The following is a 27,939-nucleotide window of genomic DNA, read 5'->3' as shown; positions in this document are numbered from 1 at the left end:
AGCAGATGGATCTTGCTTCGCCAGCTAGCACAAGGTGATGGTTGTGTAGCGCCGACAGCAAACACAAACCAAGTATTGAGAGCTCACAATTTGCCTGCCACTAGATCTGATTTTCGAGCTTATCACCATATCCTTGTGCCAGGTCACGTGCTGCTCCGCAAGTTGGCTGCAAGGACTAACGGCGAAAAGGAAGAACTCCCCATCGGGGGAAATTGTGAAATCCTCTTTTCTCTTCAGAGACAGAGACTCTGGTCGCAAAGACATCGGCGTGGGCTTGGGTGGAGCGTCTTCCCCTCTCTGCACCACTGAGAGTGAGCAGAAAAAGGAGGGAACTGGAGGCAAAGTCTGTTTGCTTCTTCTTTCCATCTGACTCGTCCGGGGGCCAGAATTCAGTGCTGCTGCTCAGTTAAAATAACTAACCATGCTTCAGATCAGAAGGCCCCATTCATGTGGCTTACACGAGTGGAGTTCCCCCTCATCCCAGCTCCACTGAAGGTCACTGCTGCTGCCCAGAGTTTCCTTCGGAGTTTGGACCCTCAGGTGAATCTGGATTGGCATGAGATGCTCTGCACAGAGCTCAGCTGTAACGATGCTTCATGAAGCATTTTGGCTGAGCACTGCACGTTGGGGTCTCTGTGCCAGCCTGCGGCTCTGGGAACATGGCTAAATACTAGGCCTGTTCTGATTGCTGGGAAGAGGGGGGACACTAAAATTAACCCCCAAATCAAATATTATTGGGCCAGATTCTGCTTCTGTTGCAGTCAAATTCATTTCTGGGGTACTTCCGGTGTAGCGCATGGAGTTACACCCAGGCTGAATTTGGCCCAACGGAAGTGCCATTATTGACTTGATGGGAGCAGGACCGAGCCCTTTGTGCCTAAAACCGTCTGAGGACAGAGTCTGCGTGAGGACGATTGCTGGATAAGGAGTGTAGCTAGACAGCCCATACAGAAGGCATTTCAGTTTCTTTGTGAGCGTGCACACGTGCAGAAAGACTCAATGGAAACTGGAAGGTGGTGTAAATCTGTTGCAAATTTACCCGTTACTGAAACCAATTTCATGGGGAGCTGTGAAAAGGGAAACCAATACGTGCAACCCCGGTGCCACCACAAACATGGAAGGGTGCAGACTGCTCTTTCCATTTGTGGTCTGTGTGGTACTATGCGTAGACCCGAAACAGTGCTCATTTCCACGGGGACTGGAGGAAACGGACAGCTGGTAGCTCCAGGGATATGAGAAGGGTGCTCATTTCAAGGGACCAGCAGTCATTTAGAAAAGCAACACAGAAGGCAAACTGCAAAGCCTTTTCTAATTGAGCTTTTGTCTTTTTCTTTTTTTTAATTGCACTTCACAGCGATACAGAACGGCAGCCCGATTTTTCATTTTTAAAAGGTTTTTTTTTGGGGGGGGGGGGGAGGGAGGAGAAAGAAGGGGAGTTTGCCTGTTATTTAAATTTAGAAATATCAGGAATTTCAAGTCTACTCTGCTCTGGACAGATGCACTGTGCCCTAGAGAACCATTCAGAGACAAGGCTCCGGAACCTTTAACCAAGACTTCCCTTTTCCAGAATGTTAATTAGTATTTGAAGTTAAATGGGAGATTAGCCTCCCCCCTAAAAAAAAACCCATTACAGAACTTACTTCTAAACAGTGACTAAAAATCCTCCCTCCCTCCCAAAAAATTACTCAACTTTCCACTAGTTCTCTAATCCTAGACTTCCAAAGTAGACAAGATCTGAAGTTCTAATGTAAACACCTCATTAAAATAAATAAAGACATTTACCACTACCAGGACCTCTGTCCCCACCATAAAGTCTTCAGAAAGGGCCTTTTCTCTTTGCTGGTCACCTTTAAAGGCACAACAAGCAGATTCTCTCTTTCTCCCAAGCCATCCTGGCACTATCCCTATGGTGACCATACTTCTTAAAGTAAGGGGACGGCCCAGGGCTCACCAAAGCCGCTCTCCCCACACTGCCTGGGTCTGGGGCTGACCCCCAGAACCCTGTGCCACCCTGGGCTGGAGCTGAATTCCACGCCCTGGGGGGGGGGGGGTCAGCTCTGAAGGCAGCAGCAAATTTCTCCGTTGTTGCTGGCAGGCAGCGTTGCCTTCGGCTGACCCACCACTCTGCCTCGCGGCCAGGACAAATGCCCAGTTTTGGCAAAACAGTAGGGACGGCCAGGACAGAACTGAAAAGCGGGACTGTCCTGGCCAAAATGGGATGTATGGTCACCCTATTCCTAACTCTGAGCTGAAGCAGCTGCATCTAGAAGTCCAGGGAGTTTATTTCTCTCTTCCAAGGCTGCCAACAACAGGCGCCAGTTGGAATGGGTTTTAGGGGCTGCAGACTTGTTTCCCCCCGACAGACTGGAGCTCATTGGCCATGGGCCATCAGCTCTTATTAACCTGACCGGCTTTCCAGCAAACTAGACCCAATTTCCCCAATTCTGGATATTCAGTGCTTCAAGCAGACAAGCCAACCATGGATCCCTCCATTCCCATTTCTTCATTTGTCAATATCAAATCCTACACCAGCTACCCCTACACAGGGGTTTTTCTGGGGACCTTTTTGCCTGGGCTCCTTAGAACCGATCTTTACATGGCCACCTCTTCCCAAAGCGGGCCGTGCAGACCCATCAAACCCTCCAACCACTCTTGTCAACAATCAAAGTCCTCCCCTCTAAGGCAGCCAGCCCTGCAGAGACATCAGTCCATTGTGCAGGCACCTGTCCCACGTTCACCTTTCTAGCGACATTCAATGATCCGATTTCTCTGCTGGACACAGCTGCTCTTGGGCTCACCCTTCACGGCCAATCAGCCCTTCCCAGTTTGCATTTCCCAGCCGGTACCAGCAGAGTCACCAGCCTTCATATCCCTTCACTTCCCTCCCTTCTCTGTATCACAGGTGTGCACTGAGCAGCTACCCAAACCTCGACCCTCCCCCCAGTCCAGTCCTCCTACAAACTCCCTTCTCCCAAGACACGTACAGGAAACAACACTGAAAACCAAGGAGATGTGCCCAGTCAGTACCCAACTGATGCTATGAATTATCTGCATTGTGGGGGCACCTAAGGGCCACAAGCTGGGATCAGGGCTCCCTGCGCTAGGTGCTGTACATTTCTGAAACCTCTCTCCAACCCTCCACCTTCTCTTTGTTTCTCCTCCTGTGGGGCGTTGTATCTAAGTCTTAGACTACCAGCTCTTCAATAGAAGCAAGCGTTACACTTTGGGGTGCTGTCAAAAGAACAACCACCAGCACTTTCAACATGAGGAACGAGCCAAGGTTTTCACAGGCTGTGGCCAAAGACCCAACAGGGAAATCAGAAGATAATAAAATAGCCCTGAGATTTAGCCCAGAGAAGGGGCTCTCAAGGAAGTCTGAGACAGAAAGAGGTTTTATTTTCTCTGACATAGGTTTACTGAACACCGATAGCTATTTATTGTAACAGCCCTGGTGGGGAATAAAGGATCCCATGTGAGTACAGAGATACAGGGTTGCGCTAAGCATCTCTACTAAGCTAAACAAAGACTCCAGGGGCTTTCCCCTGCAGTTCTGTCCCAGGGAGAAAGCCCACTGACTCAGAGAGTTGCACAGGGATCAACTCTGGCTGAATTAGGCCTATTCCTGTCGGACTCCTGCAAGAAAAGCTCCCCGTCGCTTCAGGGGGTCACCTGCCTGCATAGGAATGGCCAATTCAGGTCCTTGATACAGAGCAGCCCGTGCCCTTGCACCCAGAAAGCAGCAGACGTTCTCCCAGGCACGCCGGGGCACCTCTCGCTCGACTGCGCAGCAAGGGCCAGACTGCTGCAAGTCTGGCTGCGCTGATGCAGCGTGGGCACGTCCCAGGATGGCCTGGGCCTTGTGAACGTGTAACCTTGCAGCTGGGCTTGAAAGGGAGCATAATCCTCTCCTGCCAGGGAGCAGGGCAGGGGGCCTATGTGCGAACGCTCGTGCAGCCCCTGTGTTACAGAGGAGCACTCCTACCTCCTGGCCACAGCAGGGCCCACACCCTATAGCACCGAATATACCCAAGCAAGCACAGGCCCAGTCTTGTGCCGGGGGGCCAGTAGGAAAGAATCCACACTCGGCTACTACAGTCATAAGGGTCTCATAAGAGCCCAGGCAGGTGGACTCTCCAGGCCCAATTCACCAATCGCACCAGTCAGTCACTTCTTGAAGTTAATGGGGTCTCCCCCAGGAAAAGAGCAGAATCAGGCCCCTGGGCTCTGTTCCTGGCTCTGCCACCGATTCCCTGCATAATCTTGGACACGTCACCTAACCCCTCCATGCCTCGGTCCCCCATTGGGAAAACAGGGCTCGTGACACTCACCCAGCTTTAGAGGCTCTGGATGAGATGCAAAGGGCATTTAGTAACACAGCCAAGAATTTCCTTCTAGCTCTTCCTTCCCACTCCCTGCCTTTTCCCCAGGGTGCTAGAACAGAATCCCAACAGAATCCCAACGGAAAGCTCAGACAGCTGACAGCTCAGATCTCAAACCATTCTGAGCACCAGAGTCCAAATCACAGGGCACTCGAAGCAAGTTTCACAACAAAGCTAATCTTGTTAAAGCCTGAAGCAGAAGTGAAAGGGAAACTCTCCGACTAGAATCATAGGACTCTCACCTAGTCATCAAAGCTGCAAAAGTTAGTTCTGAATATGTAGGGCACCAAGTCTAAGTGTGGTAAAGTTTCACTTTCAGAGCAGTGCCAAGGGCCCAATCAGCTCCCACGGATGTCACTGGAGGCAGGATCAGACCCAGGACAGGTGATCCTTCATTAATCTGAGGCTCAATCAAGGTTTAAACATTAATGCTGTACTCCTCCGTTAACAAAAATAAAACCATTGAAGTGCAGCCTTTTACTACTGTAATCAAGTAATAAAACATTCATGCACATGGCTCCTTCGCTTATTTCCAAAGTCCCTTTCTGCCAGAGCTGGAAACTAATTTCAACTCCATATTTTTGCAAAGAGGTTCACAACCCCTCCCCGCATCTGAATCCACTGGCAGTTCAGTCTCCATTCAGACAATGCTCATAATGGGAAAGCGATGAATATCTCTGCCCAAGGGAAATATGCCAAGGAATTCCTGGAACGAACACACAATTCACTCTCAGAGCCAATCACTAGAAACTTTTATAACTTGAAGCTGATTCACATTTTGGTTTTTTGTTTTTTTTTTAAATAAAACCATGATGCAAGTAAAAACAAACAGCCAGGCAGATTTAGGCCATTTGGAGATCCCATCCTGAACTTGCAGAGGAAAAGAAACGTCACAGAAATGTAGAGGTTCCTTCTAGCCCAAGAGGTCACCTAGTCCAGTGTTTCTATACCTTTTTGATACCAAACATCCTTCCCAAACACCATCAGGGAGATCTCACAGACCAGTGATTGAGAAATACTGATTTAATCCATCCCACCACAAGTAAACGTTAATGCCAACAGGTGTTTGTCTATCCCGTTCTTTAAAATCACCAACGATGGAGATTCCCCAACCTCCCTAGGTGGCCTGTTCCTTGTTTCCATTGTGAGGTTCTTTCAGTAACAGCTGCGTAAGGGGGGAGCCACAGCTTTCTGTGCAGGGGAATTCCACCCTACACTTTACGGGGATATAGACACCAAGAAGCAAAGGCCACTTCCTCAAATCAGACCTAATCTGGCTTCTCCAGTGGGGAAAAAGTGGAACCATAGCTCACAGACGAGCCATTGAGTTCTAAAATGAAGGCTAGGGACATGTCCGGCCAGACCAACTTGCACCAGCTGAGGACCTGGCCCATTCCTCTCCAAGACAAAAGGAGTAACCACAGATCCCACCACGCAAATCCAGCCCAATCAGAGCAGCCAGGGACCATTCTCTAGCCCAGTGGCGCTCAACCTTTCCTGACTACGGTACCCCTTTCAGGAGTCTAATTTGTCTTGCGTCCCCCCAAGTTTCACCTCGCTTTAAAAACTACCTGCTTACAAAAATCAGATAAAAATACAAAACAAGTGTCACAGCACACTATTACTGTAAAATTGCTTCCTTTCTTATTTTTACCATATAAATCAATTGGAATATAAATATGGCACTTACATTTCAGCACCTAGTACATAGAGCAGTATAAACAAGTCATTGTCTGTATGAAATTTTAGTTTGTACTGACTTCGCTAGGGCTTTTTATGTAGCCTGTTGTAAAACCAGATGAGTCGATAAACCTCCTGGAAGACCTCTACCTACAGCCAGAGGTACGCCTATCCCTGGTTGAGAACCACTGCTCTAGTTCTCCCCAGCCCTGGGCCGCACCTCCTTGTTAAAGCGGAGAAGTGCACTGAACAGTACAGTAATGCATGAGGCAATGAAGAGACGTGGCCAGCAGCAAACGGAGGGGGAGGGAGTGGGGGATATGAGAGACCTCAGGCCGCTTACCTTGGGGGGATCAAACAGCTCCAAGACATATTCTTCATTGTCTGACATCCCTGCCTTCCGCAGAACCAATCGGCACCGCTGCCAGCATGTCCCACTGTCCATGGTGGTTTCATCTACCATGCCGTATTTCAAGAGACCCTCCTTGCACACCTCGTGAGCCTGATCTCGGGACAGGGTCCACGGCAGGATCTTTTTGGCCAGTCCAGGCTTGAGAGCAGGCTCCGGTGCCTCCCCCCCTCCCGGGATGGCCTCGGAGGATCTCCTGCGCAAGAACTTGAGCCAGCTCCTCCGCAAGCGGGTGAGGGAGAAGTGTCTCCTGGCAGCCAGAGGGGAGGCTGCCCCCATCAGCTCCTCAGAGCTCCACGACTTGGGCAGGCTCCGGGGGTTAGCGTCGGCAGCTCTGTCAGCCTCGGAGTGGGCAGTCAGCTCCGCCTCCACCTTGGCCATGACTGGCCCCGAAGAGGCATCCCCGTGCCTCTTGCTGGTCTCCCTGTAGTCCCGCACCCTGCTGAAGGGCAGGACCCTGAACTGGTTCATGGCGAAGCCTTCCTTCACCTCGTTGCAGAAGTACTGCTGGAAGAGGTCTGTGAACTGCACCGAGAAGTTCTCGGCTGCCAGGAAGTCATGGTGGGGGTTCTCAGTGGCAAACAGCAGGTACTTCTTGGCGAGCTCCTTGGCCGTGGTGATGGCGTGCAGCTCGCAGAACTCATTCCAGCCCTGGGGATGCCCGGGAGTGCTTGCTGGGATAGTCTGGCCATTCATTGCAGTGACTGGAGCGATTCAGGTGCCCTGCAAAGACAAAGGAAGAAAGGCTGCATGAGGGGTTCCCTCGGGGCAGGTTGGGGGCTCTGTCCGCTTGACAGGCCAGCAGAGGGCGGTTCAGTGACACAAATACCAGGCTGGAGAGTTCAGACCTTGTCAACACAGGGACTTCAGGCACCAGTGGAGTGCACCAGATCAAACCCCTAGTGCAGCCCCACCTGGCCCCCGTGCCCTGCAGTTTGCACGAGTCCAAGTCACAGGGGTTTGTGCTGGAGCAGCTGTATGACAGAGCACTGGAGTCCTGGAAGAACAGGCTCAAATGATCAAGTACCATCCAGGTCACTGGCAGGGGGGAGGCTGTTGGTGGTTTTGGGATGACACCTTATAAAAGACACGGCCCCACCCACATGACAAATCCTATGACACTTTCCCCTCTCATGACTGCTGTGTGATGTGCTGCCCTCCACCTCAGGAGTGGCTGCATTTCAGTGAGGCTGTACAACATATACACTGGGCCAAATCCTGAAGTCCTCATTCAGGACCCAATTCTTATCTCACTCACAATAGTTCTATGCTGACTGAACTGCACTGATATCAGGCCAGTCACTCCACATTTACGCCACTGTGAGAGCTAGGGATTTCCCAGTCCTTATTCAGACAAATAAATATTCACGAATTCAGGGTGAAATTTCCCCAAGTACTTAGCTGCGCACAAGCTGTGGGAATCAATTTTAAAAAGGGCTTGAATCTGCCAGAGATGAGTAATGCCTGGGAGATCCATGGAATTGCACTAGGGTAAAGCTAGGCAGGCTATTTGTCCAGTTTTAGATTGGAGAGTCCTCTTTAACTATGGCTTTGTCCCCTGTCCGGTACTGAGACAAAATGGGACATGGTTTTGTCCAGTATCAAGAATGGCTGACCCCATTATGAAGAGTACACCCCTCTGCAAGGTCACACTGGCAGGGGTGAAGTCATGCTGGCAGGGGAGGTCCCGTGCCATTTATTCCCGGAAGCACTGGAACATCCGGTATTCTGGGGATGCAGCAGCAGCCACCTTAGGAACAAAGGGGAGAGACCAGAACCAGGCCCTACACCATCAAGTAACAATAAGCCACAATTCTCTGCTACAGGTAGCAAATCAATTCAAGCCCACGTTACATACTGTTTAAGCACACAGTTGGGACTGAATTGAGTACCACGCCTCCAGGTCCACTGGAAGATTTAATAGAAGTTTTCCTGCTCAGACAAAAATTAAAGTGAAGATTTATCAGTATGTGTAGCCATGTGCCTTGGGGGATAGGGGGAAAAAAAACAACACACAATCTCTCCCCCCCGCCCGCCCCAAAAAAGCCAGTCAACCTCGAAAATATAAGTGGATAAAAATTTCAGAGTGGCACATAGTGCTTCCACAGCAGCTTACTCCAAGGGTGACACAGGGAAGCTTTGGGCGGTATTGTACCTCTGCTGGTCTCAGGACATGAGAGACAAGGCAGGTAAGGTAATGCATTCAAGACTGGGAAAGATGCTCAGAGGGTCACAGCTAAACACAAAGTGGGAAATAGATTGTTTAGCATATGGGACCGTTCAAGGCCCATCAACACCCCTGCAGTCATAGGACAGAGAAAGGAGGGGACCTAGTGAGCAAGAGATTGCTCTATGAATCTGAATGCATCCGATGAAGTGAGCTGTAGCTCACAAAAGCTTATGCTCAAATAAATTTGTGAGTCTCTAAGTTGCCACAAGTCCTCCTTTTCTGTTTGCGAAGACAGACTAACACAGCGGCTACTCTGAAACCTGTAATAAACCATTACTCATGTCTTTATGACTGTTGTAATGAGCCATATATCGTCTGGATTCATGGCTTATTACAAGAATCCTTAACTCACTACCTGCCTCCCCACCCCGCCGGTTGATGGGCCACTTCACCTTGAATGGTCCCTTACGCTCAACCATCTTTTCCACCTTGCATTTAGCTTTGACGCTTAGAGTATCTTTCGGAGCCCTGAAGAAGGCTCTGTGTAGCTGGAAAGCCCGTCTCTTCCACCACCAGCTGGTGCAATGAAAGGTGTTATCTCACCCACCTTGTCTCTCAAAGGAAAGCTTTGTTTTTTTAAACACCAGGAGCCAGGCACCCATCAGCTCGAGGTTAGTAAAGGGACTGGGAATCAGGATTCCTGGGTTTGATTCTTGGCTCTACCATAATTGTGTGTGGCCTTGGATGGGTCGCTTAGCAGCACGGTGCCTCAGTTACCCCATCTGTAAGATGGAGTAATAATTATGAGTCCCAAGGGAATGCTGCAAAGCTAAATTAGTCTGTGTTTTACAAGCACGTTGAGCATTCCAGGGCTCCTTGTTCACACTGCTGCTTTCAATTCCTTCACTGCCCTAAGCATATACAGTTTCATTTTACCCAGGTGTAACAGCCAGGTAGGGTTTCACTTTAGTTTAAGATGTTAGTTCTCAAGAGGATGAGCCAATAAAGCCAGGGGTGGAGAGAATCGATAACATTCTGCAGAAGACCAGCTAAAGAACAAACACTTGGCTTGCTGTATGGCAGGCTCACAGGGGTGTGTAAAAGGGAAGTAATTACACTGACACCCCAACTAAACCCCCGTGCACCAGCCCCCGACAAAACAAGAGCAAGCTTCTTACTCTGCATGACTCTCCATGGACAGACAAGTTTTCCTGCAGGTACAGCTGCCAAAGCCAAGCTTCCCACAGACAAGCCTCTTATCTGAAACTCTCTGCTCTTCTAAGCATATTACCTAGAAAAACAGCACCTCTGCCAGGCAAGCTCCGAGAGAGACAGATCCACTGGTGCACCCATTCTAAACGGCATACTCTAACCCAGCTGTAGGAATCTGATTTACAAAGGATTCTTGACACGCAGGACTGAGCTTAACCACCCAACACTTAACCCCTGTGGTTTCTGGTGCATCATGTTTGTTTAAATAACCACTTTAATGCTCGCAAACCTAATTCTCACACGCACAGGCCTGAATGCCACAAGTGGATGGGAAGCGATGCAGAAAGGAGTTTTTGCCTCACAATCTCAGCTGGGATTCACCCTACGGACTTTATAGGCAGGCAGCCTTTATATTAGGGAGACTTCAACAACAGGTGGGATTGTTTCCCTCGTGGAGCTTTGGATATTTGGACCGACTCCAACATAAACAGGATTTGCAGTTATTGTTTTGCAAAGCCAAATCTGGGTGGCTTTAACTTGTGTCAATATTTGACCCAGAACAGCGGCATCGTGGCATTGCTCCTGTCCGTGCAGCAACCAGCACCCTCATTCCCCTAAAGCAGGAACAGCAACCACTCTCCCTCTAGTTAATCCTTCCATTACTTGGACCCAAGACAATTCCCACCTCCAGAGGACACAGTGATGGTTGAGGCAAAGTTGGCAGTTGTTTGCACGGCCTGATCCCAGATTGCTTCCCTTCCTTGGGAGACAAGACCAGCCCTTATTGCCTGAACCAACAGGTCTGCTAGAAGCGACCCTCAGTCCAACTCAACCGCCCCCGCCGCATATTAGCCCACATGCCCAGTGACAGCCGTTTGCACCCAGGGACGCCACGTGAACCAGGGGTCTCATTGCAGTAACACGGGAACAGTGGTGTTGGGGATGGGTTTCAGTGTGGCTGCAGCTTTGCGAACCCACAGAAAGACAGCCCTCCACAGCCACCTGCTAGCCACACTCTCAAGGGACCGGCTGCATGCTCCTAAACCAGTCAATCGCACCTTCATTAGCTTCCCGCTAAACCCACAGGACCCCCTCATCTCCGAAGAGCTCTCTTTAGGGCCGATCACTGAAGGAGTCCAAAATAATAAACAAATTTGTTCTGACACATGAGTCACATGATTTGTTAACTCAGACCCAGATTTTGCCTCTCACCCATACGGATTTCAGCGAGACGACTCATGGAGTAAGGTGCTACTCAGCATGAGAAAGAGCAGCATCACGGGGCGCTCAATTCCAGCTGCGGGGCCCAATTTAGTCTTCATCCACAGATGGGCAACCTCAAGGAGGACAGCAGAATTTCAAGGATGTAACTAAAGACAGCTATTGTTTCTGATACCCTCTATTACAAGTAATTAAGTGGGAGCCTGAAAGAACCCATCTTGACTCTCAGATCCCACAGGGAGATTACAGGGCTGGCAATTGGAAATTGGAAAAGGCATCCTTATTCTAAGCAGTTTTGCTCTGGAGACTTCCGAAGACAAATGACACAATGCCTTATGAAGCTGACAATGCTGTCCTTCTAATGGCTTTCCAGACCCTACCTACCCTTTAAATACTGTCTCACTCATCTCCAGGATGCCACAGATGGGTGAAGGTTAGAGGACTGAATTCCCTAGCTCCTACTCCTGGGTACAGACTGTAGGATTTGACCTTGAATTTACAGACACAAGCATTCCACGCTAGATTTGTAACTACCAGCTAACTTGTCCTAAACCACCACATTCTCCAGCTCAGCTCTGCGGAGCCTTCTTATTCCTGTACCTTTTGCTTGCCTGAAGCATTTATCAAAATCATACATTCTGTTCCAACAGGAAACGTCCTTCGCCTGCACTTAGCTAAATATCCTGCCGCTCCAGGGACGTGTGGCTTAGTGCTCATCTGGTAAGCCTCCCTGTGATTAAGGCTGATAAGGCAGGGAGGTCGTTTGGGAAGCCCTTTCTAAAGGAGATCAATTAAATTTTTCTAGAAAATCCAAGGGGTTTAATAATTTGGATGGAAAGAGCAAAGAGATTTGGAGCATGTCAAAAGCAGAGAACGTGCCTCTTCTTGTTTACATACAGTGTCCCCCGGGACGATAAACACTTTAACTGGTCCACTTTCTGAACAGATCTCTATACAGACCCACTGTGCTTCCTATTACGTCTTTCGAATGTTCGAGGCCAGTGAGAGATTGTATCTGTCGGGAGCCATCCGAGCCTTGCCCAATATTCTCAGAATAACAGCGTGTGTTTAGAAATAACTGGAATTGATGGGACATGAAACAACACAGGAAGAAACAGCTCCAGAGCCAGAACTAGGCAGAGTGGGGACATGCTTCGTTGTGACTGTCCCAGCCATTCACCCCCCTTTGGGCCCCTGAGTTTCTCCTTCTATCAGCTCTGCCAGCCTGCGAATGACTCAGCATCCTCGGGCACAGCTCTGGCTTCCTCCCACAGACAACATGAGTGCTGGGCCCATGGAATTTCAATGGCTGCTGAAATGTGGACAGACAGCAGGGCTGTTAAAGCAGCCGTCTCCAACTGCACTTGCCCTCCAGGGGCAGAAAACAAATCCAAGCTCCCCATGCACACTTCTACGAAGGAGACAACATGTCTTGTTTCCCTGGCAGACTAACAGAGGAGCCAAGAAAGCAGGTTTAACCAATGGACTCTTGTGACACTCTCTGATTTAACAAACCATAACATGCTCCTTGCACACACCCCCATCATATTCACCTATGTATCAGATGACCCCTTCCCACGCACACCACCATATACACTTATGGAGCAATTCAGTTAATTAGAGGTGCCTTCAGTACACTGATAAATGACAGCAAGTTATGAGGATTTGCTCACAGTAACTAGCAGATCTCCCCCTGGCCTCCATGAAGGTGCCAGCAAAACCGGTTAATGAGCGAGGTTGTTTGCTTGCACAAGCTCCATGGTACATGCCCAAATCCAGTGTCTGATATGTGCCAATGGATTGCTGGGAGCAGTAATGGCAAGCGGTTGAAAATACATTTCAAAATGCAATGTATTTTTCTAGCTAGGACCATAATCGGAAATACACTCCCAGAGTTTCCTCTATTTCAATAGTGGACGGAATATATTATATAGCTGGGAATTCCGACTGCATGCAAATGCAACTGTCTCCTAAATTACACGGGCGCTGAAGGATGTGCCCCGTTTCACCTAGATTGGCAATGAAGTCTCAGATTTGGCCTGCCAATAGGATTTGGGGTCATGATAATTTCTGCATTCTTAACTGACCTGTTTTGCAAATGAACAATGATAGTAACATAGGAATTGCCAGACTGCATTAGACCCATGGTCATTCTAGCCCAGTATCAAGTATAGTTGCCAGCACCAGATGCCTCAAAGGAAGGTGCAAGAACACCACAGTTGGAGACGTGGGGTAATCTGCTTTCCATGAAGGTCTCTTCCTAATCCCTACTAGTTAGAGATTGGCGTAATCCCTAAAGCATGAGGTTATATATCCTTTTCAAAATTTTAGCATTACCTGTTACAACTCTGGATATTCTTGCTGTTCATATAAATGACTGAGCAGTCTGTGAATCTTGCTAAATGTCTGGCCTCAATAACATCCTGTAGCAATGAGTTCCACAGTCTAATTATGCACTGTATGAAAAAAGGATTTCCTTGTAATCAGTTTTGAAAATGAAGGTTCTTTCTACTACACTTTATTATATTCCATGAAACTGAACTATGACAATCATCTCTGGTTTGGGCCAAATTTCTTTTCAGATCCATTTCATTGGCTTTGCAGCTATGAGAGGCACTGCCCACAATCAGGCCCGGAGAGATTTACTTCATTGGTAAATGTGATGGAAACACCGATTGAATGTAAACATTCCAAAAGCTAGCTGTTTTTACATGCTGCATGCAAACCCCCCCACTCCCCCATGTGTACCTCAGACCTCATTAGAGCTATCCTTATTAATTCTACATGTACAAAAACCGATTCAACCATAAAACACAGCACATCATGAAACATGTACCACGAATCTTGCTCTGTAATCTGACTGAAGTGATTTCATTAGACAGCCTTGTGAATACGTCTGTATATCATGAGACTATACTAGGAGTGAGTTTGCACGCCTCCTGGTGATGGAACACTTCTCGGTCTGCCCAGGGGAGTGGGTAACAGGATACAAACACAGGGGTCAAGGCCCCAAAGTTACTACCTGGTGACTGGGGGCATACCTGCAATGAATACAGTGGTCTCGGCCTACCTCCAAAAGGAAGAGTCCTCTTCAGAAAAATCGCTTTCATGGTTAGCACCTTTGTTGGTTTAGCCCATGCCGGGAAGTGGCAGCCTCAGGACCCGATGTGGGGTCAGCCCAAACCGGGAAATGGTAGCCTCGGGCTCTGGCATGCCCTGACCAAAACAGATTAGCATGTGTCTCAGCAGGAGCCTTGCTCCAATAAGGTCTCCAATGAACATTGCTCGGGGTCAGCATTTCTGAGACTCTGGTCTCGAGGAGGTGCAGGCATGTGAACTTTTTCCCCTTCCTGTTTACCAGCGTCTTTCAGCGTGCAGCAGAGGCTGCGCTGCCCTCGGGTGCAGAATAGAGCAGGGGTGTCTCTGTGCCAAGTGGGAACAAGCCTCCTAGAGCCCAGCATCTCAGAAACGCTGACCCAAAGCAATGCCGCCCGCTGACACATGGGGCCCAAGCAACAGAGGCTGCCCTGTCGGAGGACGCCACGAGAACACCACAGTCCCACATCTGGGCTGCATCGGCACTGGTTGGCCTAGTCTGTGTAAAGGGGTCCTACCGGCTCAGCAACTGAGTCGCCGCGCTGGGCTGCAGCCCTGTAAAGGACCATGTTCTAGTGAGGCAGCACTGGGAGCAAATCCTCAGCGGGCTGCTAATACTGTAGGGAGAGGTTAATAAAATGCTTCGGCCCAGAACGTGCCACGGAGACAGCCCCAGAAACATGCCCTAAGGGTGATCTGTGAAGGGGAGGGAAGAAAGTGAGCTTGGGGCTTTTTTTTTTTTTTTTGGGGGGGGGGGGGGAGGCGTCTTTATGATGGTCAAAGTAGTTGTTGTTGCTTGTTTGGGGCGGGGGGCGGCATTTAAAAACCAAACTTGCTTTCTATTTGTTTCATTACCTTAGAAATACAGGTCCCAGCGACCAGTGGGGAACCGGTGGGATCGTGACATCACACAAAGCGAGGAAATTAAAGCTGGTTTGCTGAGAGGCAGTGGGATATTTATTCAGACTTGTAAAATTCATTGGGTTTTGCTAACACATGGGAGAAAAAGTCCCTTTGGGAAGCATTTCCCAGCCCTGCTCCAAGAGGACAGACAGCTCCTGCATCGGCCTAACAGACCAACACAAAAAGGGAAGACTTGACATACCCGATATTTCTAAAGGAAAAACAAACAGGAAAGACACTTCTTTTAAACCATAAAGCAGCAAAGAGAGGCCCAACTCCCATAGGTCACCGAGCGTAGGTCACGCTTTAAAAGAAGCAATCTACCACGAGCTTCCATTTTTCCACATGCTCCTTTGAGTGCTTCTGGCAACAGCAATGAGCTCTGCTTTACTCAAAGCGACAGCAGAATAGAGAATCTCTCCCCTAGCTGAGGGGTGCTGACGCTTTTAAAAAGAGAGTCCAGAACAGCAATTGGCCCCCGAACTACCGATAGGATCAGCACAACCACATGATCTACTTGGCATTCCCGTTCCTGATGTGGATTCCCAGTGAAACCAATTGGACTTTTGCCATTGACGACGGTAGGAACACGGCGAGGGAGGCACACCAGGCCAGGTACTCAGCTAGTGGGGAGCTCACACTAACCATCTGGCCTATTCCCCCTGTGCAGTTTACTAACACCGTACTCACATATCAAACTGGGTCCCTTTTGTACAGATGTCGGGACACAATCTGGAGCAGGAGTTCTCAACCCGCTGTGCAATCAGCCCACAGCTGCAGCCCATGTGACATCCTCAGGGGCATAACTAGAGCGGGGTGGGAGGGGTACCTGCTCTGGGCCCAGAGCCAGCAGGGTGAGTGCAAAAATGGGGTGGCACAGGATCAGGCCCAGCATCAGCACTCCCAGCAAGATTAGGCCCAGCGGCATCAACCCCTCCTCTCCTTCCCAGCAAGATCAGGCCCAGCAGCATTGGCAGGAGGCCAGGGTGCTCAGCACCCTCCCACCCTGCAGATTCGTGGGTCCAAGTGACCCCAGTTGCAGCAGGCTCCCTGGCACTAGGACTGCAGGGAGGGGGATACAGCTGGTGCATGGGGGACAGACTCTAGGTGGGGGGACTGGTGACAGTCCCTGGATGGAGGGCTCTGGGGCACAGTTCCTGGATAGGAGAAGTTGGGTACATGGGGGACAGTTCCTGGAGGGCCTGTTCTGCCCTGGACAGGGCACCATCTCTGCAGGGCAGGCATGTGTGCCAGCCCAGTGGTGGGGAGGTTTGGATCCTGGGTGGGGAACAGTTCCAGGGGGCTTATTTCCTGGCTGGGGGGGCAGGGTGCACAGGAAGCAGTCCCTGGCTAGGGCATGCCCTGCACCAGGCAGGGTTCCCCATCTTTGCAGACAAGCTCTGAAGCCACACTCTCCGGGCGCTCCGCCCAACCATGCCGCCAGCAGCATAACAGGGAGGGAGGCAATACACCATGCCAGGCCACCCTTGCAGTAAATTAATTAATTTTAACACTTAATGTTTTGAGTTATTTTTCTAATTTAAAAGCTCTTGGCAGAGATTTGCCAGTGTTGAATTGAAAGGTACTATATCGATTTAAACCCTATTGTGGTCATATAACAAATACGAAAGGTTATTTTTTGGTAAGTGTGCAGGCAGTACGGAGATTGTGTGGCAACAGCCCACACGATACACAGAGAGCTGCACACGTGGCCCACAAGGGTAAACAGGTTGAGAACCACTGCTCCAGCGATGGGTTCTAATGATAAAGGCAAGAGCTGCAGAATCAGGCCCACCATATTTCTATCACAAAAGAGACACACACACGGCAAAAAGAGGCTATTTTAAAAGGACACTATCAAATGAAATATGGCCCCACCCTGAGGATTTGTAAAATTCACCTTTTACAAAACCCAAGAACAAACTTTTTTTTTTTTGGCCATTACAGTGGAAATTGTTAAAGCATAATAAAGCAAACAAACAACCCACACACACCCAAAATTTAACATCCCCAGGGACCATCTGCAACCCAAACAGGGCAAAACCTGAGATGGTGCATGGCAATCTGAAAATGAAACTGATTGCTGTTTCCACTCTTGGGGCCAAAAGAAATGTAAATGATTGATGTATACCCTGAAAAGTAAATTGGATGTTTAAAAAATACTTTCAGTTTTAACATTATCAGAGGATCATAACACCATACATAAGGAAATTAGAGTTTTCCAGACTCATGAATTCTAAGCTGACAGCCCCCCTTTAAATTCAAGGACTATTTAACATTGTTCTGTACATACTTACCCGCTTGCCCTGCTTAAGACTTTTACTTCTCAAAACAACAAAACAGAAAGTTCCCAGAACTAAATTCTACGAACAAAGTCACAGTTTCTCTCCAGGATTACATGCATTAAAGGAACCATTGTACGCAAGGCAGTTGCCTAGCAGGGTTGAGCTGCTCTGTCTAGCACGCTGCCAGCCTGATCATACATGAACCATGCTTTAGAAGCTGACACCGTAACCAATTTGATTAAAGTAAATGCAGTGCTGCAACCGGGGAGACTGAAATCCTCGGCATCTGCAGAGTGGGTACAACGGGGCAGGAGTAGCAGAAGCTTCCCTATGCTGCTCTGTAGCCTTGACCTGAAGATACCATCCCGTGAGGGTGAAAAGGTGCTCAAGTCCCATGCCCCATTCAGTCACTCTTTATTCTCTTTAACAAGACCATGCCTACAAGATCCCACTTCCCCAGAACCCCCACCAATGAAAGTAATCTGGGGGAATGCACCGGATCAGCATATCACCTGGCTAACCTGGTCCTGCCCCTTCCCAGGCCACGCTGCTGGTAGGCTCCACCAGCCTGACAAGAGTTTCCCCGCACCTCTGGGTGAACTCAAATGCTCTACTCCGCTGCATCCAACAACTGAGGGTTACTTTCCATGTGCCTGCTATTCCCCTTCCCTTTCCTAGCCTTAGGAATTGGGATACTACTTGACACCCCTCTGATTGCTACATTTCTATTAGATTTTCCAACTCTGATCAGTGTTTTTCTTTCAAGCCAAGTACTGTTAACAGTTAACATTTTGCAATGTTATAGAACTTCATGGGGCTTTTCCTTCATAATTAAACATACACCCGTGTAAGTAACAAACAGGAAAATCGGGTTAGCATCATGCCACTGACTTCGGTAAAGTTATTCCTGATTTACACCAGCGTGGGAAGACATATCAAACGCAAACATACTTATATTTGTACAACATAATATGGTCATAACTGGCCACATTCTGATCTCACTTGAGTGACTCTGGCTTTTCAGTAGTGTAATATAGCATATAAAGAAATCCTACTGTTCTCCCAAAACATTTTTAAAGGTCACTGGAATCTCACACACGACAGTACTTGCACACTTTAAAAACTGCCCAGTTGTTTCACACCTGCATGAAAAGCCAGCAGGCATCCCAGTGATTGACAGGTTATTGCCACCATACCAGGCTGTGACCTGCTCATGAACTGACCTTTGAGAGCATTAGCCACCCTTTGCTTGAAGCCCGAACAGCTTGCTACCAGCAATCCTTACAATAAAATGTGTGTTCCAATCACTCAGGCCAATTAAAGTTATTCTAGGGTCTGTGAGAAACAGACTCCATACAAATAATGATCTAACACACGGTTAGAGGTATTGCAGTAGCTCAAAACTCAAAGAATAATGAGACAGTGAAATAAATACACTAAGTATGCAAGGGATGTGGAAAGTACTTCTGGGAATTTTTTTCTACTGATCTCTAAAGATTCAAAAATATTACATAGCCCAACAACCAAGAGAAAGATAGAAAACTATGATGTGTGTGTGCAGCAGAGTGAGACTGAAGGTCCGGGAGCATGTGCCCTTGATAACAAAAGAAAACATCCTTTGCAACAAGCAAAGGTAAACTATAGTACCCTCTCTCCGTGGGGGGCAAAGAAACGGTGGTGCATGTGAGAGGGAGAAGGGGCGACCAAGGCATGTGCCTGGTAAGTGCATGCTGGTTTGCTCTCCATCCTCTCCCCCAGACCAACATGGTTTTTATTTTTAAAATATCAACATTTGGAAAGCTAAAAGCGTCACTGGACGTCTTGTCTGTACACAGAGCTATGTTTAACTAGAAGAGTGATTTTATATCCATTTAGTTAAACCCGTGAAACATGTGTGTTTTCACAACCTTATACCAGCTTAAAGCTAGCATCTCTCAGTTCAATTTGCACTAGTGAATTTACAGGTGCAAGCTAAACCAACAGAACCAGTTTCCAACAGCCCACACACAAAAGCTGCACTGGTTTAACAAAGCCCAGTCAAGTTAAACCGGTGCAACTTCTGTGTCTAGACAATGTCCCTTTAACTCAACAACGATGATGTTGAGTTAACTCAACAACGATGGGAGCTATATAAATATCGAGGCAGCCTCATGTACCCACTGAGATCAAACCACGTTATAATGGACTTACGGTCTAAGTTACGTATCAGCACACTGGCGTAAGCCCAGTGGAGAGGTGGAAGAGTAACCAACAGAAGGATTTAAAAAGCAGAGTCCCCCTTAGTCATACACCTCCTCAACTCTTGGGACCTACTTACTTAGCTTTATAAACATACAGTCATGCCAGATCGGAATTTGGCCCTTTATAGGTTTGCAGTGGTGACACTAGTGTGATCCTAACATGATCCTTCTAACACAACAGGCTATTTAAGCAGCTTACACTTTGTCTTATGCCTGAGCGCTCTGTAGGATTTGTGCCAATTCTGTCATCCTGCCAAGGTTTTTCCACAACAGAACGAGGAGCTCGCACAAAACAAGACTTGAAAGTAAAAGCCATTGATTTCCTTGATTAGACACAATGCAAAGCCACAGAGCTCTCATTCTAAACAAATCTCCATGGAACAATTTGGGATGCCAGCAGAATGGCCACTCCTATGTCTCGAAAGGGTCCTTCCAGAGGTTTTATAAACACAAACAAGAAATTGTAACCGCCAGAAATGCCCAGTTCCTAAATTACAAAGAAAAGTGTTTTTGGTTTTTTTTTGGGGGGCGGGGAGGTAACTTACAAGGAAATATTAGTTTGATCTGCTTTCAATGAAGCCAAAGGCAAAAACCTCCCTTTGATTTCACAGGCCCTTCTACTCCATCAAATAACCTGCTGGTACAACTCCCGTTCCACCAGAGGTGCCTCAGAAATAGGCTTCTCCAGACAGGTTGTCAGTTCTTCTCTTCGCCACTTGTTCAGTTCCCTTATTGCAAAAAGGTAAGTAGAGTCCCCGGCCGGCCACCTAACACCTTCCTTCCCCAGTCCATCTTGAGTCAACTGGTAACAACAACAACTCCTCCCGGGCTTCCTGGCGGACAGTAAAGCCCAGGTCAGGTCGCGGTGACTCTTCCACCCCCAGTGCCGGAGCCAAAGCACCTCAGCGCACAGCCCATGTGCGAGCGAGCCGCAGGCTTGGGAACTTCGCGGCTCCTAGCGCCCGGGCTGGAGGGAACGGAGCCCGGCCCGGGTGCCGCGGGCAGCAGGACCGCTCCAAGGAGCGATCAGCCCCGGCCCTGAAGACCACAGCCGCTAGCCCAGTCTGCTGCAGGCCCCTAGGGCTGGCTCTGCCCGGGCGTGATGCACCGACCGCAGCGGTGCGGCGGCACGGCCCGGCCCGGGGCCAGCCCCGGCTCCCGGGGCCAGGGAGGGGCAGCCTGGTGCCTCGCCGGGCTGAGACTGGCGCGGTCCCAGGGAGACCCTGCCCCACCCCCGGCAGATCAGACCGGAGACCCGGGGCGCTCTCCATCAGCCATCACCCGCACCAAGTCCCAGGGCCGGGGCTTTTCAGCCCGCAGCCGGGCGGCTCGGCGCTGGAAAAGGGGCCCGGGCACGTGGGGGGCGCCCCGTGGCCGGCGACACAGAGCCGGGCCCCCCACCCCGGACGGGGACAGCGTGACCCTGGAGCCTCAGGCCGCCCCGCTTAGGCTCCTGCTTGGACGGGCCTGAACCCCCCCGGCTCCGGGGGAGCGGCTGGGGGGCTCCTAGCCCCTGGGCCCCGCAGCTCCCGGGGGCCTCGGAGGGACCTGGCCGCCCCCCAGCCCCGCGCGGCCCCTCCCTACGCAGCAGGAATAGGAGCCGCGGCCGCCGCTACTTTCACTTTCCAGGACAGCCCGGCGGGAGGGGCCCCGGCCGGGCGAGCCCGGGCCCCCCGTCCCTGGGGCCCCGGCCGGGCGGGCCCCGCACCTGCCCCGGACTCGGGCGGATGGAGTCGGCGGCGCTCAGCGCGCACGTGGCGGTGCTGCCGCCGAGTCGGGGGTCGGGCCCCTTCCCACCGCCCGTCTGCGGTCCGGGCGGCAGGGGCCCCCCCAGCGGCACCCCGGCAGGCGGGTCCCCCGGGGGCAGGCGGCGAGGGGCCGCGGGCAGGGGCCGCGTACCTGCAGGAGAAGCCGTCCGTGTGGCGCTCGCCCATGGTGCTGGCCGCGGGGCCAGGTGCCGCCAGCTCGGGCCGGGCGGCGCAGGGCGCGGGCAGCGAACCCGGGCGCGGCGAGGGGTCGGCGGCTCCGCGTTTCCACTTGCCGGTCGCCCGGAGCGCGGGCCCCTTCCCCGGCGCTGGGTCCCGGGCCCCTTCCCCCGGCTGCTCTGCCAGGAGCCGCGGCGCCGGCGGGGAAGCGGGGCAGGGGCCGGCCCGCGGGCCTGAAGCGGCCTCGGGCGCAGACAGCGGGGGCAGCGCCCGGCGCCTCTTCCCTCGGCGCCCACGTGCGCGGCGCTCCGGTCTCCCCGGGGGCCGCCGGGGCGCGGGTCTCGTCCCCGGGCGCTCAGCCCGCCCGCTCCCCCCTGCGAGCCCGGGCTCGGGGCTGCGGCTTTGCAGCCCCTGCGTTTAGAAGGCAACGCTCGGCCCGATGAGGCGAGAGGGAGTCGGAGTCCGGCCGCAAAGCGATACCGAAAGCAGCCGGCCGGAGCAGGGGCGGGGGGGGGGGGCCGGAACGGCAAAGAACGAGCCCCCACCCCCGTCTTATCTCGGGCTGGAAAGGCGGAGAAACGACACCGCTTGCGCTGTGCACACGGCGCCTGTCGCCAGCCTGCGGCGCGGCCCTGCTCCGGCACGGCCGGGAACCGTCGCGATACGCGGGGCGGGGGGGGGGGGGGAGAACTTCGGCTTGACGGGTTTTCCAGCGACCTTTACAGCAAAATTGCAACCTGACATTAACCTGCCGCCCCTGCTTCCCTTCTGCAGCACGCGGCTCCCGGGCCATTGCGCCGCAGCCGGCGCCCTCTGGCGGTGCGGTCGCGTCATCGCGCTGAGGGGGCGGGGGCCCTTTTGGGGGTGACTTACCCCAGAACAAAGTCAGCCGCTGGGAAGGGAAAGAAGAGCCAAAGAAACAAAAGACATGAGATCGCGGGCTTCGCAGTCTCCGGCGGCAATTCGGTGTTCAGCTGCCATTTGCACGCTCAGCAGGAGAGAGAGGTTTGGGAGGAGGGATCGCGAATTCTGCTTGGGAAGCACTGTGAGACCTTGGAGGGAAGGTGCTGTTGAGTATTAATTGGTATATTATAGATTTATTGGTGTACTATAGATTTTCTGTTGTCCCCCACCCACCCACTTTTTTATCGCCAGGGACGTTTTCAGCTCCTTGGGGGAGAGGGATAGCTCAGTGGTTTGAGCAGTGGCCTGCTAAACCCAGGGTTGTGAGCTCAATCCTTGAGGGGGCCATTTAGGGATCTGGGGCCAAAACGGGGGATTGGCCCTGCTTTGAGCAGGGGGCTGGACTAGATGACCTCCTGAGGTCCCTTCCAACCCTGAGATTCTATGAAAAGCCTGTCCCGTCCTGCAGCTCATTGTGTTAGTGCACAAGGGGGAGTTTCTCCTGCTTTCAGGAAAGCTATTTATACACTTGGGAATTCTTGGAGACCTTTTCTTCTTGTTTTTGTCCTTCCATTGTTGTTAAATGACATAATCCCGCTGCCAGAGGCAAGCTAAGGGGCTTTACCCAAACCCAAAGAATATTGATCATAGCAGAGAGTGTTGCCTTGTTTTCCCCTTAGCTGTGTTTGAAAAGGGGATCAGGATAAAAAAATGCAATCACCATGCCTTTCTCTGTGATCAAGCCTGTCCTCAAGAGGAGGGATGGACTCCATTACCAGCAGTCTTTGCTGTCTTGGAAGCAAAGGGAAGAAGCATTAGGTGTAACTTCAGTTTGAGACTGGTCAATGGGATGATTGTCCCAGAGAATTAAGGGCTGCATCACTGGCCCTCAGACACATAATCTACTGAGCCATCCAAAATGACAGGAAAACGCTTATTTGCCTACAGAGTGAAACGTGGTTGGTCTGTGCAGTCACTTCTGGCCCAGTCACAACTCCCACTGGCTTCGCTGCAAGGCCTGTGTGTGCAAAAATACCAGGCTAGGGCCCTTTCTTTGATGTTTTACACTCACACCTAGGCTGTGAAGAATCAGAAACGCTGGGGGAACGAATGGTTTTCCCTTCTTCTAGAGCAGAACTGTGTACGCAGTGGCTGGTGCCCTCACTGACACTCGACAACCTGATGCACAAAAGATTTTGAAGCTTCCTTTAAAACCTGCCTGGGTAGAAAACACCTGTTCACCTATCACAGTACCTAACCCTACAAGCAACTGCAGCTACCCCTGCTGACCACCGGCCTCTGCCTGTCTGCTTGTGTATTTCAGAGTAACAGCTGTGTTAGTCTGTATTCGCAAAAAGAAAAGGAGGACTTGTGGCACCTTAGAGACTAACCAATTTATTTGAGCATGAGCTGAGCTGTAGCTCACGAAAGCTCATGCTCAGATAAATTGGTTAGTCTCTAAGGTGCCACAAGTACTCCTTTTCTTTTTGCTTGTGTATTGTAATTCCACACTAAATGGCTTGAGTACCTTCCTATGTACAGCTGATGACATTCTTATGTCTTGGGAAGCTGAAGTGCTGGGATCCTGGGGGGGAGGCAATTCCTGTCTCTGCCACAGACTTCCTGGGTGACCTGAGGCAAATCTCTTAATATTGTTGTGCTTCAATGCCCCAGCTGTAAAAAAAGAGATCACAATCCTTCCTTTGGCTGTTGTGTCTAGGTAGATATAAGCTCAGCAGGCAGGGACTGTCTCTTACTGGGTAGATGCACAGTTCTTAGCACGGCGGGACCCCAGTGCAACCATAAGACAAATAGTAATAACGGAACAATACACACCAAATCCCTCCATTGTTACCTGTATATAATACCACCCCTAAAACCTGAGTACGTAACAGATATTTACCTCCAGACATACTGGTAACCATCTCTATAAAACACAGACTAAGAGTTCTTTCAATTGCCTTTTTCCTGTTGCAGGGGAACTCCTTGTCTGCACCAACTCAGCCCTAAATATAGGGCAAAGCTCCCACTGCCATCACTGGGACTACTGGGTCTGCAGCCAGATGCAGGTTCAGGCCGAGTGCAGGTCGCAGAAGTGTCTGACGGCCTCGGAGTTCATGTCGTAGCAGGCCCTATATGGTATTATCCTCGGTCTGTTGCAGTTGTTGCGTGATGTCAGTTGGAGTCACGACGTGTCCCATATGTGCCCGATCACTCCACACGGGCAGCATAGCCATTCCGTTAGTGGGTTAAGCCAGTGTTTATTTTTAGCTAAGATTCTTCGTTTGTTCTGGTGCTCCTGGGAAGTGACTTCCTGTAAGGAATGTTAAACATCACTGCGACTAGCCCTGCAGCTGGGCCAGGCTCACGCGCCTCCGGAGTGCACCAGGAAAACCTCTGTAAAATGCCTCCACCTAGGATTTGTCTAAGAATAAAGGGCGACGCCCTCCCAGCCCAGGTGCCAGGGCGTCCCGTCCGATTGTTTGAGCAGATGCCTCGTTCTCTGAACGTTTTTCTAAAGGCTTCAGTGCTGCTCTTGTAACTAGGAAGACTGGTTCCTAAAGAAATGATAAGGGGGTCTCAGTGAACTCATGGCTACCTGGGTTAAAAGGTTTGGAGAGCTACTGATGCATGCTGTTTAATGATTAATTAGAGGTTTCGGAGTAGTTAGTTAGGAGTAGACAGTCTCTGCCCCAAAGAAGCTGGTATCTCAGAGTAGCCAGGGTGAACTGGGAAGCCAAGAAGAGTGAATGGCTGGCATCCTATATAAATCACCCTTCGTTTTATTGACTCACTTCTTGTGGGATGTCTAGACTGCAGTGAGTCTGCAGGAGCCATTGGGATAAAAGGAGACTGGGGTTTGCTGGACTGAAATAGGGAGGGCATGGCAAGCACATGGGGCAGTGTGCAAAAAGGCACAGGTGTCTGTGGGAGACACAGGGCAAGGAGGCAGAGTGGGGGAAGGGTAGCAGTTGCAAACTGCTTTGAACCAGGAGAGCACTGTTTAAGTTCTATGCCCATTACACCTTTGGTAATATCTCATTTAGTTTTTTTTGGGGGGAGGGGGTCATGGTTACTGCGGGGTTCTGGGAGTCTGGGCTTGTCTTCTGGCCCTGCTGCTGACTTGCTGTGTGATCTCGGGAAAGTCACTTCACTGCTCTGTGCCTCAGTTTCCCCCATCTGGAAAATAGAGAGATTCACACTCACTGGCTGCACAAAGGGTACTGTGGGACCTAATCACTATAGGTGAAGCATGTTGAAATCCTTGGCTCAGAGGATTCATTTAAATAGCATCTGGTGCCAAAATGGGAACCCCAGACTAGAACAGCAGGGGAGATGGTGCAGGCCAGAACCCAGGAATTACCTAAAATTCCTACATGTAAGAAAGGAATGCTGCCACAAACATAAAAGTGAGTTTCTGTTGCCATCTAGTGGATATTTTTAGTATTGTGCTGGATAATAAAAGAGAATTAGTTTTCTAATAAATGTATATCAGCGTTTGACAAAAGTTTTTATATTGGCTTTGAAATTCTTATCCTTTGTTTACCTGGCTGTCACCAGACTGGATAACAAATTCACACTCAATCTCCGCACATTCAAAAATCCCAGTACACACAGCAGAAGGATTTTCACAATATACTACTGAATAGGGCCTCGTCTTGCATTCTGTCCACATTCCTAATGCCCACTGAGACTAAGAGGAGTTTGGGGATCACGCCAGAGAGTGTCTGGTATGGTCACTGCAGGCCAAACGGCTGAAATGTGGAACCCCTGTATTTTGTGGCCCCCTCATGCCACCATTGACAGATAATGGTTTGTAGCTAGAAAGGGTGGTGTTTAGGAGATTCTCCCCTGTTATATTATTCCGAGTGGTAAGATTCAAAAAACATTACAAAAATAAAATTCGGGGCGGGGGGGAACAATAATGAAGTCCAGCAGGTGCATCCTCCCCTGGGTCATAAGAAGGGTTTGAACTTTGGCTCAGATCCAAAGGTATTTAGGCACCTAATTCTCATTAATTTCAATAGGCACCTAACTTCCATTAAGGAGCTGGGCCATTGGTCCTTTAGCTCCACAGAACAGCACTCTACCCTGTGAGCTAACAAGTAACTGTTCGCTCTGTATACGGGCCAGCCACTCGAGGATCCTGTGGCACATTCTTTGCCAGAGGGTTGCATAACTATTTGCGAGACAGCACTAGAATATTAGGGATCAGGACTTCTGGCCTCTACTGCTGTCTCGGATGGCAGTGTTACCTAGTGGTTACAGCCAGGCTCGCCAACCATATAGATTTGGCACATTCAGCCTGAATGAGACCTCAGGCAGGCATATTAGAAGCCTGGTTTCTATTCCCAGTGACCTTGTAATGACCCAGTGCAATGTTTCAGTTAACTTCTCTGTAAAATGAGAGGGAAATTATACTTGCCTGCTTCTTAAGGGCCGGGTTAGAGGCCTTGCTCCATAAGAAGGGCTGTGAAGGGCTCAGAACTATAAACAGCAGCGAGCAGAAGAGGTGAGCCTCGAACTCGTGGTCCCCTGGCTCCTAGATTTCCCCCCGTGGACTAGAGACTATTTCATTAGGTGGGGTTCTCACTCATCTGGGCAGTGTTGACTGTCCACTGGAATAGGGAGGCCACAAATCAAAATTTGGGCTCTGAACTACTTGCAGTACTAATCAGAGTCCTGGTTTGGAAAGAGCGCGCGGGTGGACAGTTTAGTCCCAAAGAGTGAATGCCTCTCACTCAGAGATTGCTGTACTGGTGAGGTTTTCCCTTAGCTTCATGAGCAGACTTGTGTTTCCTGTAGGAAATGGATTCAGAAGTAGTAAGTGCGGGGTTAGCCCAGCAAACACAGAAAGGCGCTGATGCGCGCGGGCACACACAGAAGTCATATGTGCAGCTTTAGAGATTCCCCTGGTTCTGTTCTCCATCACACCAGTTTTACCATAGGTTAACTAGTGGTTTCAGTGGAGTCATTCCTGAGGTGTGAATCAGATCAGTGACCCATTCAGGCCAGATGTAACTCAGGGATTGTCACAACGTTCCAGGAGGCCGAGTAAGCAGGACAAATGGGGCCTGTGTAACAAACAGGTGTTGAGTGAAATTTCCTTCCCTACACAACTCCAGCTGGAGGAGGGCGATGGGAAGCCATGAGAATAAGAACAATAGGTAAATCCGGATTAAAGAGGAAACCCTCTTAACTAACTAGTGAGCAGGACAGCAGCTGGCTGCCTTTAATTACTTCACAGAGGGATCCGCCTGATTGTTTACCTTCCTTGGTGTTAGGTTTTTCCTGTTCCACTGAGATGGCCCTCGTCTGGGCTCAGTGACAACAGGGCACAGCTCAGTTTACAACCCACACAGCTGCCTACACTAATAACTGTGCATGTTTATATGGCTCATGTCACCCTGCTATGGGGAAGGAAGGTTTATAGTGCCTGGCACTGGTGTGGGTGTGGCTCACAATGCTAACCAAGGCAATTAAGCAACACTGGATTCCGGCTAAGGCCTCATCTA

General features: G+C 50.3%; 1 protein-coding gene and 1 long non-coding RNA gene across 4 annotated transcripts in view; one reads left to right on the top strand and one right to left on the bottom strand.

Moving 5' to 3' along the window:
- SH2B3 (SH2B adaptor protein 3) overlaps positions 1–22,170 on the bottom strand; it is a 92,082-nt gene extending 69,912 nt beyond the window's left edge. Inside the window, exons 1-2 of one of the 3 annotated variants that reach the window (XM_073313288.2) lie at positions 21,495–22,170; positions 6,403–7,191 (exon numbers count right to left, since the gene is read on the bottom strand). In XM_073313288.2, coding sequence (XP_073169389.1) covers positions 6,403–7,164 — 762 coding nt within the window. In that variant the 5' untranslated portion in view covers positions 7,165–7,191; positions 21,495–22,170. Of the gene's footprint in view, positions 1–6,402; positions 7,192–20,140; positions 21,073–21,494 lie in introns of those variants that run through there. The other 2 variants (XM_073313286.2, XM_073313287.2) reach the window with 2 other exon arrangements.
- A 28-nt stretch (positions 22,171–22,198) lies between these two features.
- LOC140898817 (uncharacterized) lies at positions 22,199–25,931 on the top strand. The gene is made up of 2 exons (XR_012155110.2): positions 22,199–22,584; positions 24,401–25,931. It is a non-coding gene; the product is annotated as an uncharacterized LOC140898817 (long non-coding RNA).
- Positions 25,932–27,939: the final 2,008 nt, after the last annotated feature.

This window comes from Lepidochelys kempii, chromosome 15 (genome assembly GCF_965140285.1).
Source record: "Lepidochelys kempii isolate rLepKem1 chromosome 15, rLepKem1.hap1, whole genome shotgun sequence".
NCBI classification, from domain to species: Eukaryota; Metazoa; Chordata; order Testudines; family Cheloniidae; genus Lepidochelys; species Lepidochelys kempii.
This window is presented reverse-complemented; position numbering and strand designations above follow the sequence as displayed.